This window comes from Ahaetulla prasina, chromosome 4, assembly GCF_028640845.1.
Source record: "Ahaetulla prasina isolate Xishuangbanna chromosome 4, ASM2864084v1, whole genome shotgun sequence".
In the NCBI taxonomy this organism is placed as follows: domain Eukaryota; kingdom Metazoa; phylum Chordata; class Lepidosauria; order Squamata; family Colubridae; genus Ahaetulla; species Ahaetulla prasina.
Genome location: NC_080542.1, coordinates 85,979,096 through 85,997,834, shown reverse-complemented (window position 1 = coordinate 85,997,834; position 18,739 = coordinate 85,979,096). Strand labels below are relative to the sequence as shown.

At 37.7% G+C, this 18,739-nt stretch overlaps 2 protein-coding genes across 7 annotated transcripts in view; one reads left to right on the top strand and one right to left on the bottom strand.

The window, feature by feature from the left end:
- Nucleotides 1-18,739, bottom strand: part of TOPBP1 (DNA topoisomerase II binding protein 1) — a 98,975-nt gene that overhangs the window by 24,315 nt on the left and 55,921 nt on the right. For all 6 annotated transcript variants that reach the window (XM_058179623.1, XM_058179626.1, XM_058179625.1 and 3 more), the window contains 3 exons: nucleotides 2,506-2,593; nucleotides 2,130-2,322; nucleotides 644-867 (listed from right to left, as the gene is read on the bottom strand). In XM_058179623.1, coding sequence (XP_058035606.1) covers nucleotides 644-867; nucleotides 2,130-2,322; nucleotides 2,506-2,593 — 505 coding nt within the window. The remainder of the gene's footprint in view (nucleotides 1-643; nucleotides 868-2,129; nucleotides 2,323-2,505; nucleotides 2,594-18,739) is intronic.
- CDV3 (CDV3 homolog) overlaps nucleotides 1-18,739 on the top strand; it is a 66,139-nt gene that overhangs the window by 36,339 nt on the left and 11,061 nt on the right. The window lies entirely within an intron of this gene.

Sequence of the window (18,739 nt, the reverse complement as noted above, 5' to 3'; positions counted from 1 at the left end):
AAAGCAAAGTTCACATGAGTCATTTCCAATACTCCAAGACAGCTATCTACTTAATTATAGGTAACTATTTCAATGTAAATGGCATTTTCTTCTGAATAACATGATTAAGGCTACAACCCAAGCTCTGCTCTACTCTACTCTATTCTATACACATGGAATAACAATATATACAGTGTAAACTCAATTACATATAAAATGAACATTGGGTTAATCCAAACACTTCACAAAAACATGTTCTAAATTTATTTCAGTCTTAGTAAAAATTTCTGAATTCAAACATTTTGCATGAGAAAGGATTTCAAATTCATCAAGACTATTAAAAACAAAAATAAATTAACTTCCATGCAGAGATTTATTAAAAAGAATAAAGCATTTAAAGTGCTTTTTTAAAGAATAACAAATAATCCAGATAACCTTCACTATTTGACTTTTTACTTTTATCTATAAATTTTAAAAGCTCCACAAGTTAAGCACTGAAATGAAAGCAATATACCTAATTCAGCCCAGATATCTTCCATGTCATAAATAAAAAATGATGAAAGCAGCTAAAATGTGCAATGTTTTTAACTACAGATTCTCATGCAATAATGAAATCCAAACTCAAATACTGAACTGCCATTCTGCCATTTATGGTACAACTTACCTATTTCAATAATATCTGTATCACTCAAAGACTTTCTAACTGAAAGGTCTCCTGGGGGCACTGCGGTAGTTTGAATTTGTTCTGAATACTGTGAAGGACTATTAGGCCACTGTAGGTTGCTGGCAAGCCTTGCTCTCTCCTCTCTTGCCGTAGGATCATCCCAAATTATCTGTTCATTCTGGGATGGCTCAGTATTGACATCAGTTGCTCCATGATGTGACTGCCTGAGACATGAGGTATTACAGCAAGTATTTGAAAAAAATGAAGATGTAACTTAAGCTGCTTTGAGAAGTCTTCCTAAGATTAAAGCCCAGAAACCTTAAAATATTGTAGCATCCGTGTTTCCCCAAAAACAAGAAAAGGTCTTATTTTCTTTTGACCCCCAAAATAATGCTTGGCTTTATATTTTTTGAGGTGCAGGAGCAGCAAGCTTGCCATACCTGGGGGTAGAGGTAGGGGCACAGAGCTGCAACCATCGGAGCTGGCGAGTCCAACGACGAGCAAGACTGTGGTGGCAGTGGGACACGTCAGGACAGCACTGGTCAGCCTCTCGTCAGCAGACTGCTCTCCTGGCTGGGCTGCGAGCAGCACCGGTGGCTAAGGGACTTCTGGTGGCAGCGCAACATCAGCTATTCACTTGCCATGCTTCCAAGGCTCTGCACCATGCCGTCGGCCCGGCCATGCCACTGTGACTGGATTTGCCGTTGCCTACCATTGCCACTTACAGTCAGATCCTGCCAGGAGAGTGGCTTATGGATGAGAAGCTGGCTGGTGCTGTCCTGACATGTCTTGCTGCTGCCGCCTTGTTGCAATCCTGGAATATGCTGAAGGCTCAGAATGGAGCAGTTTTGTGAACAGCTTGAAAATAGGGAGGGGGAATTTTCCTGCCTCTCATCCTGTTTTGAAGCTCAGCACAGACTGAGAACAGGATAAGGGACAGGAAAATCCCTCCCCATTTTCAAGCTGTTTGCAAAAACGCCCCATTCCGAGCCTTTGGCGTATTCTAGGATTGCAACATTAAACATTGATTGCAACAAGGCAGCAGCGGTGGGACATGTCAGTGTAGCACCAGCCAGCCGCTCATCAGTAGGCTGCCCTCCTGGCTGGGTCTGCTTGCGAGCTGCGCAAGCAGACCCAGCTTGCGATGCAGAGTCCTGGGAAGCATGTCTGGAAGCACGTGCATGGCTGCAGGGATGAACAGCTGACGAGTGGCTGTTTTACGCTGCCAGCGGAAGTCCTGCTCTTTTTGCTGCTGCCACTAAGAGAAGGGGAGCAGTAAGTAGGGTTTCGGGAGTGACCTCCATGAGGCAGTTCCGTATGTATGACAGGGTTAGGGTTCCCCTGAGGAAATGGTGGGGACAGCTATGCAGGCGCTTCCAAAGTTTTATTTTCGGGGGAGGCCTTATTTTAGCACATGCGCTCAAAAGCCCGATTGGGCTTATTATCCGCAAAGCTCTTAGTTTTGGGAAAACATGATAGTAGCTACCTTAAAGCTTCCAAAATTCTACTGCGACAATTACGAGCAGAACGGGGTCCATCTGGAGTTGATGGAGGATTCTCAAAACCATTCCGAGATAAAGAGTTCCTTTGTCCTTGCAACTTTACTAATGATGTGGCAGTCATGATTTCTTGGAGTTGCTTCTGAAAGGTTGCCCTCATTTCCAGTGTCTGTGTTAAAACTTAAATACAAAAGAAGAATCAATAAAGAAACTATTACAATCAAAACACACTTGTGGTCTTCTATTAAAAACTATAGCAGATCCCTTTTTATGTGACACTTCTTATTCCACATTCTAAAAATGTTAAAAACTCAATGAAAAATTCTAGTACTTAGTAATGGGGCCAAATACACAAAATGTTACCTCCTTTTGGTTCATGCTCCTTTTGTTCAACCTCATTTATTTGATCAAGAATAACTTTTTTTGTATCTTTATCATTCAGTGACTTATTCTGAAATAATTGAATAACAAAACAAATCAGTATTAAAAAATTACATACAAAAAGGCATCGGCAAAAAACTCAAATAAAACACTATAGGCATCAGAAACATTGAAATAGAATAGAATAACAGTTGGAAGGGACCTTGGAGGTCTTCTAGTCCAACCCCCTGCTTAGGCAGGAAACCCTATACCAGGAGTGTCTAACTTGATTTCATTGAGGGCTGCATCTGGGTTATGTTTGACCTCAAGAGCCTGGATGGGCATGGCCAGGGTGCCCATGGCCAGCTCAACGTCACTCGTGTCAGAAGCCCTTGTGCTGGCCCGAGTGCTTGTGGCCCTCCCAAACTCTGTTTTCACTGGCAGAGGGTTGCAGAAAGCTGTTGCAGCCGAAAAGGGGGCTCAGGAGGGCTGCATGTGCCCCTCCCAAACTCTTTTTTCGCTGGCAGCGGCACTGTGGACCCATCCTTCCCTGTTTCCAGGGCAGCCCTGCGGGCCAGATCTAAGCACCCTGTGGGCCAAATCCGCCCCCCCGGGCCTAGAATTTGACACCCCTGCCCTATACCATTTAAGACAAATGGTTATCCAATCTCTTTTTTAAAAAAAAATCTAATTTTGTAGAATTTATAATTTCTGGAGGCAAGTTGTTCCACTGATTGTTCTAACTGTCAGGAAATTTCTCCTTAGTTCTAGGTTGCTTTTCTCCATGATTAGTTTCCACTCATTGAATCTTGTCTTACCCTGAGGTGCTTTGGAGAATAGCTTGACTCCCTCTACTTTGTGGCAGCCCTTGAGATACTGGAACCACTACAATCTACAATCACCCTCTTTTCATTCAACTAGACATATCCAATTCCAGTAACTGTTCTTCATATGTTTTAATCCCCAGTCCCCTAATCATTTTGTTGCTCTTTGCACTCTTTCGAGTCACATCTTTTTTACATCATAGCAACCAAAATAATATGGTTGATTTTTTTTTTCTTAGAGAACTATAGCAAAGTGAGGATGTATGTGTCTTTGTGTGTGTGTACATATAACTTCCAATTTAAAAATAGATCTGTCGGGAGGACATGGCTAGTGTTGTGGCAGAACAACACATCCCTTGGGCACTTCGGGGGACAGCTGACTCCAGCTGCCGGGATGGTCTGGTTGGATTGGAATTGCCTCGAAGGTGTGAGGAACAAAGAGAGCATGCTCTGCCAATCTCAAGGAGTCTGCAAACTCCCTGACTGATCCAGAGAAGGTTCCCAAATCCGACAGAATTGAAAAGGTGGCCATTGAGTGCTGGACCAAAGCTGGGGCAGCCACAGGAAGGAACACTTGCGGTCTGATCAATCTGGTGAGAGATTTCCAACTTGGACTTTTTTACTAGAATTGAGTTAAGAGTCCCCCTGGGAAGTAGGATTCCAAAAAGGAAGAGGATTTTTTTTCTTTCCACCTCTCCTGTGAAGTGGCAAGAAGAGCTTTTTGAGCAGTTTTTGGAAGAGGAAATGAGGCTGGAGAAACTTTTAGAAAAGAGTGAAAACTTGTATTAAAAGCAGGACTGGATATCTCAAAAAAATTTGGATTGTAGAAAAGTTTTGAATTCCACACTTGGATAAGCTGATTTGCCTTCTTTCCTACTATTTCATTTTATTTTTCCCAAATGCTAAACTGGATATACTATTTGAAAGAGAAAGATAGGAGAAAGAGAGTCGCAGAGTCAGAGTGCCATCTACTGGCAGAAATTGGAGGTGGAAATTGGGAGCTGCAGCTGCAGCCAGTCTTGAGAAATTGTGTAAATAAAGATAGGAATTGACTACTAGAAATAATCTTGGTGTTACAAATTGGTCAGACTGAAAACTGAGATAGAACGCGTAAGACTTATTTTTAAACAGCTTAGCTCTTGAAATTCAAAGAGAAACATAGGCAGCAAAAGACTTTAATTTTTTTTCTTCCTCCTTTTTTTCTGGCTCTGCAAACTCTGTGAATATCTTCTTAGGTAATACAAATCAACTGGGTTTGGTGGGCCTATATGGATTACAATTTATTGATGTACTATCCTTTTTGACTGGATATTAAAGGATTAGGGTCTGAAGAACCAGAAGAAAACAATAAGCAGAAAAAAGGGAGTCAAAAGACTGAAAATCTTGGAACCTTTGGATTTTTAGATTATAAGCTCCCTGTTTTCTTTTCTTTTTTTCTATTTTCATCTTTGGATTCTAATTGGATACTATATTCTCTTTTCCTGGTGAATTACAAATACTAAAAAGATTCAAGATGAAGAAAACAGCATCAGCGCCAGCGTCAGTAGCCTCCTCAGCAACCCTGAGCTCCTCTGGACAGAGGACCTTGGATACTTTACTAGAACAAGAGAAAGCAAACACAATGCGGTTAGAATTGAAAGGAATGATCCAAGCATTGCATGATGATTTCAAAGAAGTCAAAGAAAAAATAGGGAAAGTAGAAGACAAATTAAAGAAAGCAGAAGACAAGCTAGAGAATGTTCAACAAATGATGGAAAGTAATGAACAACGTATATAGAAAGTAAAAGAAAAAGTTGAACAAGCAGAGAAAAAGTAGTTGAAGTTGATAATAGACTTACATTGGCAGACAAAAATAGAAAGAATAATAATCTCATTGGAAATGGACAGGGCTGATTATTACCTGCGATACCAGAATATGGAGGCAGAAAAAGGAGAAAATTTAGCAGAAATAATGGCAGAGTTATTGACAGGGGTCCTAGAGGTGGATAAAGGAAAAATTCTGGGAGATATCGATGACATATTCAGAGTCAACACTAGATATGTGGCAAAACATAAACTTCTCAGAGATTTACCAAAAAAGCAACGAAGGCAGAAATTTTACAAAGGGTGAGAGATAAACCACTAAAATATAAGGAGAAGGAAATCATAGTATTAAAACAGGAGAGAATACCAATTTTTAGTAAATAAGGAGAGAATAAGGAGAGAATACCAATTTTTGGTATTTTGGAGAATAAGGAGAGAATACCAATTTTTAACAAGACAACTAATGAAGCACGAAATAAACTTCAGATGGCTGATTCTGGAGGGAATACTGGTGACCTGGATGGAGCAAAGACACAGATTGTATTCTATAGAAAAAGAACAATTTTATGAAAAATATTTCGGATTGCAAGAGGAAATGAGAATAAGTGATAAAGAAGAGAGAAGACGACAAGAAGGAAGGATGGAAGAGAAGAACATGCAAAAAGAAGATGAAAGAGACTGGGAGGAAATAGCAATAAGAGAGGGGGCAAGAGCAAAAGAACCAAGAAAGATAGGAACAACCAGAACGACAAAACCTATATACAAATAACTATGGAAGAAGAATTTAAATTGTCAGTCAATATAAATGGATTGAATTCAGTAATAAAAAGGAATTTTTTTTCCCATAGATTAGAAAAATTAAAATTAGATATAATTTGTTTGCAAGAAGTTCACATAAAAAAACAAAATATGAAAGTATTGGAATACCCTAAAATTGGGAAGTTATATACCTCTTTACTATTACAAAAGAAGAGGAGAATAGCCTTATATATAAAAGAAACAATAAATGTTAAACAAATTTTTACTGATGAGGGAGAATTTTGATGGTGGAAATAATGAATAACAAACTGACACTTCTGGTAGCAATACATGCACTAAATATCAACCAAGAGGACTTTTATAGAAAACTTCACAAAAAAAATAACAGAATTGGAGTATGAAAATATCTATATTTTGGGAGATTTTAATGCAATTGTGGATGCAGAAATGAACGATAAAACTAAAAAAGTAAATAAAAAGGCAAGGAAAACACTATCTAAGGCCTTAAGAATGGTGGAAGAATTAGCTATTCAAGATGTTTGGCGAGAAATGTATCCCAAAGAAAACCAATATTCATTTTACTCAAACAGACCTGGTCAAGAATTAATATCAGAAGAGAAAATAAAACAATACTTAGAAAAAGTACTTAAATACCTAAAATAACTGAAATAGTTAAAGCATCACTAGACGAATATTTATCTATTTATCTGGTCTACCAGCAGAACTATATAAAGAACTGCAAGAAACTTTGAGCAAACCAATGTTGGAAGTATTTAATGAACTTTTGTTAGAGGCAAAGGTACCAAATTCATGGAGGGAAGCATGAATTTATTGCCCTTACACCAAAGGAAGATGCAGACTTACAGCCCATAAAAAGCTACACACCAATATCCTTGTTATATGCAAATTATAAAATATTTGCGTCAATAATTGAAGAAAGACTACGACGATTTTTAAATCAATTCATACATCCATTTTTTTAACCTAAGAGACAAATTAAAGATAATATGAGAATAATTTTAAACACCTTGGAGTATTATGAAGCACATCTAGAGAAGAAAATGGCATTGATCTTTCTAGATGCACAGAAAGTGTTTGACAATGTGAATTGGCAATTTATGCTAGCACAGCTAAAAAAAAGAACTTTGGGGAAAGATTTGTTAAAATGATTTAAGGCGATATACCATAAGCAAACTGCAAAAGTGATGGTAAATGGAGATATGAATGAGAAAGTTAGCATTAAGAAAAATACAAGACAAGGATGTCCTCTGTCTCCACTATTGTTTATATCGACGTTGGAAGTATTAAATAGAAATATTAGACAAGACACAGAGATAAAAGGCATGGAGATTAAAAGGCAACAATATAAATTGCAGGCGTTTGCAGATGATTTAGCTTTTATCCTGGAAGATCCATTAACAGGGCCTAAATTAATTTAAAAAATAGAAAAATTGGAGAAGTGGCAGGTCTGAAGATAAAGAGAAAACTAAGATTTTAGTCAAAAATCTGATGGATAAGCCAAAAAAAAAAAAAAAAAAAAAGAATTAGTAAAGGGAGTAGATATCCAGATAGTAAAGAAAGTTAAATATTTAGGGATCCAGCTGACAGCAAGATGTGTAACAATTAGGGAAGATAATCATTATAAATTTCTGACACAAATCCAAGTAGATCTGGAAAAGTGGAAGAAGCTGCAATTATCGCTGGTAGGAAGAGTAGCAACAATTAAAATGAATATATTGCCAAGATTATTGTATTTATTTCAGACAATTCCAATAAAACTGGAAAAGAAATATTTTGAGGAACTTAATAAAATAATACATAAGTATATTTGACAAGGGAAAAAAGGAAAAAGAAGCAAGAAAAACCCTAATTTCATGTTTGTAGAGAAAGATACGTTTACTGAGTATGAACTGAATGCAACAAAAGAAAAGCAAGGTCTAAGGCAATAGGCATGAAAATTAGATATTGAAAGCAATCCCAAATCCCTCCCCCCAAAGACCTAGGTTGAGTGTCCAATCCACATCTCCCTAAGGTGTCATATGTGGCTCTTCTTCAGGCTGCCCCATCTATCTGGTATGCCGGAATGGTTGACCTTGACAGCTATCAGCTCCTTCCACAGCTGCTTGAAGCGTGTGAGAAGTTTCCTCCCTTTTCCTCAAGATGTCTCCACCAGCTCACTTCCCCCCTCCCAAATACCCCCCCTCCCATTACAATGGTAGATAGCAAGCAAGCATCATAGGCAGAGGCAGACAATGGGAAAAATAAGATACATTGATATTTTCAGAAACATTTTATAAGGATGCATATGGGAGAAAATTAAAGAACAACATTGAGGATACCAGTTTGGCTTTCAACAATGGAAGCATTGATTCACCCAAATATTATAAATATGGGAAATATTGTCAGATATAAAGATATTTTGAATGAAGAAGGGGGACTTAAAACGAAAGGAGAAATGAGTGAGCAAGGGATTGATATAATATAGTATTCACAAGTACAGATACAGGCTAGATATGAGAAAGACACTAAATTACAAGGTTTTTACAAAGAATTAAAGGAATTAGATAAAATCTTAACAACAGAAGAAAGGTTAATAAAGAAACTGTATAGTTACTGGATATAAAATTGGAAGATGAACAAGTAAAAGAGACGATAGCATGGGCAAAAAACGTTGGTTATGTGATAGAACTAGATAAATGGCAGAAATTGTGGGATAGGAATGATAAATTAACGATATCAACTGCATATAAAGACAATTTGTATAATATGTTTTACAGATGGCATCTTGCACCGGCAAAGATGTTTAAAGATAAATCAACTAAATGTTGGAAATGCTACCAGATACCTGGATCTTACTATCATATGCGGTGGACATGTGGAGAAGCATAGAAATATTGGATAAAAGTTAAGATATGGTTGGAAGGGATGATACAACAATATATTGAGTTGAAACCAGGGGTGAAATCTAAAAATTTTCCCTACCGGTTCTGTGGGTGTGGCTTAATTGGTGGGTGTGGCTTGGTGGTCAGATGACTGGGTGGGCATAGCCAATAACAATAAATAAAAATAATAAACAAAGTATACAAAACAATAAGAGGTACCAAAAATCAACTTTCACACTTTACACACACACACACACACACACACACACACACACACACACACACACACAACACAACTGACACACACAATGTAAAAGCAGCTGCACTTCATCAAAAAGGGCCCCTGAAACAAGCAGGAACCTCACACTTTCACACTTTACACACACACAACACAACTGACTCACACACAAAATAAAAGCAGCTGCACTTCACCAAAAAGGGCCCCTGCAACAAGCAAGAACCTCACACTTTCACACCTTACACACACACAACACGACTCTCTCTCACACACACACAAAATGCCATACAGCTTTGTGAGATTTTGTATGTTTGTGTAGTTAGAGTGAAACACTATAGAAACACACCAAATCTCAGAAAGCTGCACAAATATTTTATTTTATTATTTATTTATTTATTTATTTAGATCAGGGGTCTCCACCCTTAGTAACTTTAAGGTTTGTGGACTTCAATTCTCAGAGTTCCTCAGCCAGCAAAGCAGGCAGATTGAGTTGCTCATGAGGAGATGGATTTTAGGCAGGCAGAGTCAGTTGATTACAGTAGCTGAAGTAAAGCATGAAAGGAGCAACAATTATAGGTAAGTGAGAAGGGGGCATTGGGTGGGCATGGGTGGGGGCTCTTGTAAGTGGTGGCTTTAAAAAAATTATTTTAAAAGCCTGTGAGGATCAGGAAACTCATCTGGGATCGCCAGAGGAAAAAAAGATTTTAAAAGCTCCTGTGACGATCTCAGCTGAAATTCCCTCATTGCAGCCCAGAACCTCTTAAAATAATTGTTTTAACAAGTTCTTCAGCTGTTTTTAAAGGTTCTAGTGATGAGGAACTCATCTGGGATCGCCAGAGGAGCCTTTTAAAACATTTCGGCTGAAGAGGTTGTTAAAAAAAAGAGTTTAAAGGCTCTGCCGATCTCAGCTGAGCCGTGGGATCCTCAAAGACTTTTTTTTAACTTTTGAAGGCATGTTTTTGGCTCAAGAAAAACTGCTTTTAAAAGTAAAAAAAAAAAACCTCTGCTGATGGTACAGCTCAGCAGAGGCAGGGGGCAGGACCAGGGATTTTTGCTACTGGTCCTTCGAACCACCCGCCACAATCGCTACCGGATCGGACGAGCCGGTCCAAACCGGGAGCATTTCACCCCTGCTTGAAACCAGATATATTTCTGTAAGGAATTTTACCAGAAATTTATAATAAAGAGAATGTATATTTAATTATTAATGTATTAACCGCAGCTAGAATTATATTTGTACAACATTGAAAAAGTGAAGAGTTACCCATTGAAGAGAAGGTGATTAGGAAAATATTAGAATGTGCAGAAATGAACAGATTAACATTAGCAATTAAGGAGAAAGAACAAAGTGAATATTATATGATATGGGAAGTATTTTATCAATGGTTGGAGAACCATTCAGCTGATGCTGTGTAATGCCAGGTCCGTAATGTAATGCCAGGTCTGTGTAATGCCAGGTCCGTTGTGAATAAAGCTTAGGGCCCGGGTACTTACGGGACCGCCTGCTGTTACCTTATGCCTCCCATCGACCCGTACGCTCTCACAGAGAGGGTCTTCTCAGGGTGCCGTCCGCCAAGCAATGCCGGCTGGCGGCCCCCAGGGGAAGGGCCTTCTCTGTTGGAGCACCTACTCTCTGGAATGACCTTCCCCCCGGTTTGCGCCAAATATCTGACCTTCGGACCTTTCGTCGGGAATTAAAAACTCATTTATTCATTCAAGCGGGACTGGACTGATTTTTTAGATTTCTAAATTTTAAATTTTTAAATTTTTAAATCTTCTGTAATTTTATATGGGGTATTTTAGGTTGGTCAATTTGACGGTTTTAATTCGGCCACTATTGAATAGGTATTTTAATTTGATTTTTAACTTTGTATACTTATTGCTTTTTTTTTTTTTTTTATTAAAAAAGTTTTACAACAATTAACTTTTTCCCCCTCCCCCCCTCCCTCCTAAACCCCCCTCCCCCCCCCGGACTTCCCGGAGCAAACACAAGGTATAGTTCCTTAAACAAAACAGTCATACATTAAACTTTTTAAAATCTAACACAATTATAATCTTTCTCTCTCACATATCCTGACTTCTTCCATTAAAATCAAAAATAACATCCTTCATTCAAAAGCAATCCGAAATTTCTTAATCTGATATCTATTTTGAATATAATCAATCCAGTTCTTCCATTCATTTAAATATTTTTTGAGTACTGTCTTTCAAGAAGGCTGAGATTTTAGCCATCTCAGCCAAATTGGAAACTTTCAATATCCATTCTTCTATTGTGGGTAATTCTTTTTTCTTCCAATATTGTCCAATCAACAGTCGTGCTGCTGTTATTAAGTTCAAAATCAACTTAGTCTCAATCACTGTACAGTCCGTTGTTATTCCCAAAAGGAAAAATTGCGGTAGGAACTTTATCTTCTTCTTCAGAACATTCTGCATAATCCACCAGATTCTTATCCAGAAAGACTTAATTTTCTTACAAGTCCACCATACATGAAAATATGTAGCATCATCACAATTACATCTCCAACATTTCGCTTGCATATCTGGATACATACATGATAATTTCTTAGGATCTAAATGCCATCTATAAAACATCTTATAAAACTTTTCCCTTAAATTCTGCGCTATGTAAATTTAACATTTCTAACCAAATTTTTCCCATGTTTCCAACATTATTGGTTCTTGAATATTCTGTGCCCATTTTATCATACAATCCTTTATTAAATCTCTTTCAGAATCTATTTCTATCAACACAGTATACAATCTCTTTATATGCCCCTGAGTTTGATTTCTAATTTGTTTAACCAGATTTTCTTCATTTTGAATGATACCAATTTTCTGATCTTCTTTCCATCTAGCCTTTAACTGTCCATATTGAAACCAAGTATAATTCCTCCTTCTTCTTTTAATGTATCCAAAGATTTTAGTTGTAAATTTCCTCTCATTGTATAAAAGATCTTTATAAGTAATCATTTCTTGTTCCTGTTCTATATTTATATTCTCTACTGCGTGCGAGGACATACCCATATAGGAATTTTATAATTTAACTTATAATAATATTTTTCCAGACACGCAGAAGAGAAATTCTCAACACATGATTCTTAAAAGCTTTATCTACTTTCTTATCATACAATAAATATGCATGCCAACCATATAATAAATCATAACCTTCTATATTCAAAATCCTTTCCTCCGTCAAATTAAACCAATCACTTATTACCGAAAGAACAACTGCTTCATAATACAGTCTTAAATTAGGCATTTTAATCCTCCTCTTTCCGTGTATCTTGCATTATTTTCATTTTGACTCTCGCTTTTTCCTTCCCATATAAATTTATTAATTCCAATCTGCCATTCATCCAAATTTTTATCTTTCTTAATTATTGGTATCATCTGAAACAAGAACAAGAATTTAGGCAGAACATTCATTTTATAGCTGCTATTCTCCTAACAAAGATAATTGTAATTTTTCCAAGTATTCATTTCCTTCTGAATTTTTTCCATAACACATCATAATTATTCTTATACAATTTCCATTTGATGAAGTAAGAAAGACTCCTAAATATTTAACCTTTTTTACAATTTCAAATCCTGTTATTTCCTCTAGTTTTTCTTTCTGGTTCTTAATCATATTTTGGTTAACACTTTTGTTTTATTTTGATTCACTTTAAACCCTGAGACCCTTCCATATTGATTAATTACTTCCAACAAATATACACTCGAATTTATAGGCTGAGTCAACATAACAACCAAATCATCTGCAAATGCTCTGACTTTATATTCATATCTTCTAATTCTAAGACCTCTATCTCCCTTAACTCTCTTATCTTATCCAATAAAGGTTCCAAAGATAAAATAAACAATAAAGGTGATAAAGGACACCCCTGCCTTGTTCCTTTCGCAATTTTAAAACTATCTATCAAACTACCATTAATTATTATCTGAGCTGTTTGCTCTCCATAAATTGCCCTAAGTATTCGTGTAAAACCATTTCCAAATTGCATTTTGTCTGATAATTTAAATAAAAATTCCCAATGCAAACGATCAAAAGCTTTCTCTGCATCCAAGAATATAAACGCTGCCGGAATCTGATTTTTCTTTTCCAAATATTCCAATAAATTCACTATCTGCCTAACGTTATTCCTCATTTGTCTCCCTTTTATGAAACCAGACTGGTCAGTGTGAATCCTTTGTTGTACAATTTCCATTAACCTATTTGCCATTATTTTTGCAAAACTCTTATAATCATTATTCAAGAGTGAAATCGGTCTATAATTCCCAGGCTTAGTACAATCCTGATCCTCTTTTGGTATCAATGAAATAAAAGTAGTCCTCCATGATGGTGGTACTCCTCCTCCCATCAATATCTGATTAAATAACTCCATAAGTGGACCAACTATCTCATCCTGTAACTTTTTATAATATATTGCTGTAAGTCCATCTGTGCCTGGGGATTTCCCTATTTTTAATTGCTTTATTACCAAAATAATTTCCTCAGAAGTTATAGGCCGATTCAACTCTTCCCTTTGTTCATTAGTTAAACCTTTAACTTTATATTCTTTCAAATATTTATCAATATCCATATTCAATATTGTATCTCTGGCATATAAATTTGTATAATATTCCAAGAAAGCTTTTTTAATTTTATCCTGTTGAAATCGCACTTTACCCTTGTATTCAATTCCTTCAATAGTACGTGCTTTCTGTCTTTTCCTTAACATATAAGCCAACCACCTCCCTGATTTATTGGCATTACAAAAAGTATTATGTTTAGCATATTGTATATTGGTTGCCACCTGATCTGCCATTAACATATTAAATTGACTCTGTAATATCTTTATCGCTTCAGTAGTTTTTAAATCATGTGGATTATATACCAATAATTGTTGTTTCCTCTGAATTTCCTCTTCTAAATCCCTACGCTGTTTTTGTAGTTTTCTCCTCTGTCTACTATTAATATATATCAAATTTCCTCTCATAAAGGCCTTGCTCGCGTCCCACACCATTTCTATCGAAGTTCCCTTACCCAAATTATAATCAAAAAATTCTTTCATTTGTTTTTTACATTGATTTACATTATCCTCATATCTAAACAAATTTTCATTTATTCTCCATGATCTTCTTCCACCTTCATATTGCAACTCCATCCATACCGGACTATGATCAGTTAAACACCTTGGAAATATCTTTGTTTTCCTAACCCTAGAAAGCAAGTCATTGGTAATTAATATAAAATCAATACGTGAAAAAGATTGATGGTTTCGTTTTCCCCGAGGAGGACGCCTGGAATGGCGTCCCGAACTGAGATTCTGTAAAAGCTGGTGAAACAGCGGGAGAACGGCTGTTAGCCAGCTTCAAAGCTTTTCTCTGGGTGAAAGAGATTAGCCAGAGCGGCTGGAGAGCAGAAGATTGCCCCAGGGGCTCTGCTTTCTTATGCAGAGTCTCGGAGGGCTGCCTGCATAACCCAGCCTCACTCCAGACTCGGCTCGATCCTGTTAATTAAGCAGGACAAGAGGAAAACGCCCACCTCTGCTCAATTGATTCCGTTTTGAATAACTTAAAGCAGACGGGACAAATACAAGTGATCGATTACTGGGGAAGCAAGAAGAGAGCTGACTTCTACTCCTTTTTAAAGGGAAAACTTTTCTCACTTGAACTTAGTGAAGGAAGAAATGGCGTCTGAGAGGAAGTGGATTGGAGGCTGCTTGTGAGAGAAAGTGAAGTTCGTCTTTGTGGATTTTAGCTGAATAGAAGCTTTCCAGAGGAGGCAAGGTGAAAGTTTTTATTTTACAACTTTAATTGGAGACTTTTTGAGACTTTGAGATTTTATAATTCTAATTAGAGACTTTACTTAAATTAAAATGGCTTCTAAGCCACCAAAAGTTCCCATGACGAGAAGGGGGTCTGAAACTAATTTAGAAGATATATTAAAGGAACAGAATAGAGTTTCTGAAGAGCGATTTAAAGAAATTATGAATAATATTCATGGTGTGAAGGATCAACTTAGGGAAGAAATTAAAGAGACTAATAAAAAAATTAGAGAAGATTTATTGATGGTTTTCAAGATTTGGCAAAAAATTTGGAAGTAATGGAGGATAAAGTGGAAGTAATTAGTCAAGCAAATCAGTATTTGGATAATAAAGTTGGAGAGCTTCAAAATAAAGTGGATAAAAATGAGGATCATGTGGTGGTATTGCAATATAGAGCGTTGGAGAAGGCTTTGAGAATTACTTCAAGACCGGAAGGAAGAAGATCTTAAAAAGTTATATCAGAAGCCTTAGCTGAAATGTTAGGCATGGACCCTAGAAGTTGATTTTCAAATTGATAAGGCATATAGGGTTAATTCTTGGGTAGCGAGGCAGAAAAAGCTCCCAAGAGATATTGTAATTTACTTTTAACTTCTACAATAAGAAATCAGATTTTGCAAGCTACATACCAAAAGAAATTGCAAATAGCAGAACAGGAGGTGTTGGTTTTGAAAGAGATCCCTGCTAAAATGTTAAAGGATAGAAGGATTTTAGGTTTTTACACAAGAGCTTAAGAAGCATCAGATTCAATATAGATGGGAGGTTCCAATTGGTTTAACAGTATTTTTCAAGGCAGGAGATATCGAATTGATACTGAATTGAAAGCAAAAGATTTTCTTTTAATGTATTGAAAGTGGATGTAGAAACAGTGGATAAAAGTCTTCAAGAGAAACAGAGTGGGAAGCTGAAACTGCACCTGTGATATCAGTACCTCAAGAACAATCTCAAGAACAAAGAGTGACAAGGGAGCTATTAGGCGTAAGGAGATGGAGGAACGACTTCAAAGACAGGAACGGATTCTACTACTGAAGCTGTGGGAGGAGCCAAGAGTGAGGGTCTTCAGCTAATTGCTCAGAAGCTTCAAGAGGCCAGAGATGGCAAATAAATTTTGACATGGAATGTTAATGGTTTAAATTCAGCACAGAAAAGAAGAAAAATATTCCATTATTTGAAACAATTTAAAATGATGTGATATGTTTGCAAGAGACACATATAAAATTATCAGATCAGAAATATTTGATTAATTCAAATTAGGTAAACATTTTGTTTCTTCTGCTCCGAATAAGAAAAATGGTATAGTTATATATTTGAAGAAAAATATATCAAGTAAATTAATTGAAACGGATATTCAAGGAAGATATATTGCTATTGAATTGATTTTAGAAGGAAAAAAGACACTTGTGATTGGCATATATGCACCTAATCAACACAAGAAAAATTTTATAAACTGTTACATGAAAAATTGACTTTTTGGGACTATAAAACATTTATTATATTAGGGGATTGGAATGGTGTAATGGACACTAGAAGAGATAAAAGAACTCTTTCTAAGAAAATTCCTATGCATGCAAAACTGCCTAAATCTTTTTTTGATTTGATGGAAGATTTTGAGTTGAAAGATATATGGAGAAGGCAGAATTTTGATGATAGAGATTATATATACTTATTGCTTTTTATCTTGGCTGTACACCGCCCTGAGTCCTTCGGGAGAAGGGCGGTATAAAAGTTTAATTAATAAATAAATAAATAAATAAATAAATAAATAAATAAACCTTCGCTTTGTGGCGAAGGTTGTCGAGAGTGTGGTGGCAAGACAGCTTCCCCGGTACCTGGATGAAATTGTCTATCTAGACCCGTTCCAGTCCGGTTTCCGACCTGGGTACAGCACGGAGACGGCTTTGGTCGCGTTGGTGGATGATCTCTGAGGGCTCGGGATAGGGGTTGCTCCTCTGTCCTGGTCCTATTAGACCTGTCAGCGACCTTCGATACCATTGACCATGGTATCCTGCTGCTGCGGCTGGAGAGATTGGGAGTGGAGGGCACCGTTTTTTGGTGGTTCTCCTCCTATCTCTCTGACCAGTCGCAGACGGTGTTGGCAGGGGGGCAGAGGTCGACCGCAAGGCGCCTCACATGTGGGGTGCCACAGGGATCGGTTCTCTTGCCTCTCCTGTTCAACATCTATATGAAGCCGCTGGGTGAGATCATCCGTGGTTTTGGGGTGCAATACCATCAGTACGCTGATGATACGCAGCTGTACATTTCCAACGACCACTCCAACAAGGCTGTTGAAGTGATGTCCCAGTGTCTGGAGGCCGTGCGAGTCTGGATGGGGAGGAACGGGCTTCGACTCAATCCCTCCAAGACTGAGTGGCTGTGGATGCATCCCGATACATGCTGGATGCATCCCGATACATGCTGGCTGCATCCCGATACAGCCAGCTGGTTCCATCGCTGACTGTTGGAGCCGAGTCATTGGCCCCTATGGAGAGGGTCCGCAACTTGGGCGTTCTCCTGGATGCTCGGCTGTCGTTAGACGAACATATGACGGCAGTCGCCAGGGGAGCTTTTTATCAGGTCCGCCTGATTCGCCAGTTGTGTCCCTTCATAGACTGGGATTCCCTATGCACGGTCACTCATGCCCACGTCACTTCCCACCCGGACTACTGCAATGCTCTCTACATGGGGCTCCCCTTGAAGGGCACCCAAAGACTCCAACTGGTCCAGAATGCGGCTGTGTGGGTAATAGAGGGAGCTACTTGAAGCTCCCATATAACACCTCCTGCGCAAGCTGCACTGGTTGCCGGTGGTTTTCCGGGTGCAATTCAAGGTGTTGGTTACCACCTTTAAAGTGCTCCAAGGCATAGGACCGGGCTATTTACGGGACCACCTGCTGCCACCGATAGCCTCCCATCGACCTGTGCACTCCCAGAGAGGGTCTCCTCAGGTTGCCGTCAGCAGAACAATGTCGGCTGGTGACTCCCAGGGGGAGAGCCTTCTCTGTGGGGGCACCTACCCTCTGGAATGAGCTGCCTCTAAGGTTATGCTTACTCCCCAACCTCCAGACCTTCTGACGCGAGCTCAAGACCTTTTTGTTTCACCACACAGGTCTGGCCTAATGTAATATGATTTTAAATCAGGGTTTTATTATTGTTTTATTACTAATTTTAATGGGGTTAGCCAAATTGAATCAGATTTTTAAAATTGTTTTTAATTTTATTGATAATATTGATAAAATTGTTTTATGCTGGCTGTAAACCGCCCTGAGTCCTTTGGGAGAAGGGCGGTATAGAAATCAAATAAATCTAATCTAATCTAAGAAGACTAAAGAATAAGTAGAAAATATATTAAGATAGATATAAATAAGATGAAAATTGTTAGTACATGTATGAGGAGATTAATGATGTCTAATGTTAGTATAGTATTATCACTAAAAGATATTAAGAAGGAAATGGAAAGCTTTACAATGTTTAATTGTTTAATATACTATAACATTAAGTTTAGAGAAATAATGTGAATGTGAATGATGTTGTAAATGGTGCAATGGATATTGCACTCAAATGTTTGTACCCAGACGACACACTTAAGAAAAGATGGAATGTTTATCTTTGTAACTGAAAAATAAAAAAAAATTTATATATAAAAAACCAGATCTGTTTTAGGCTAGTAATATATCATTACCAAGTTCAGGATTTAGAAACATTTTATTTGCTCAACCCTAGTTAAGATAAATTACAGGGGTGTCAAACTGGCGGTCCGCCGGCTGGATGTGTCACGTGCAGTCCACACCTACCCTAACTCCATGAATGGGAAGAATGTTGCAAAACATCACAACAGCAACATGATGCGGTGAGTTTGACACCCATGTTCTATATTCAAAGCATTACTGGACTGAAGTATAAAATTTTAAACTTTTTAAAAAGGTTACAC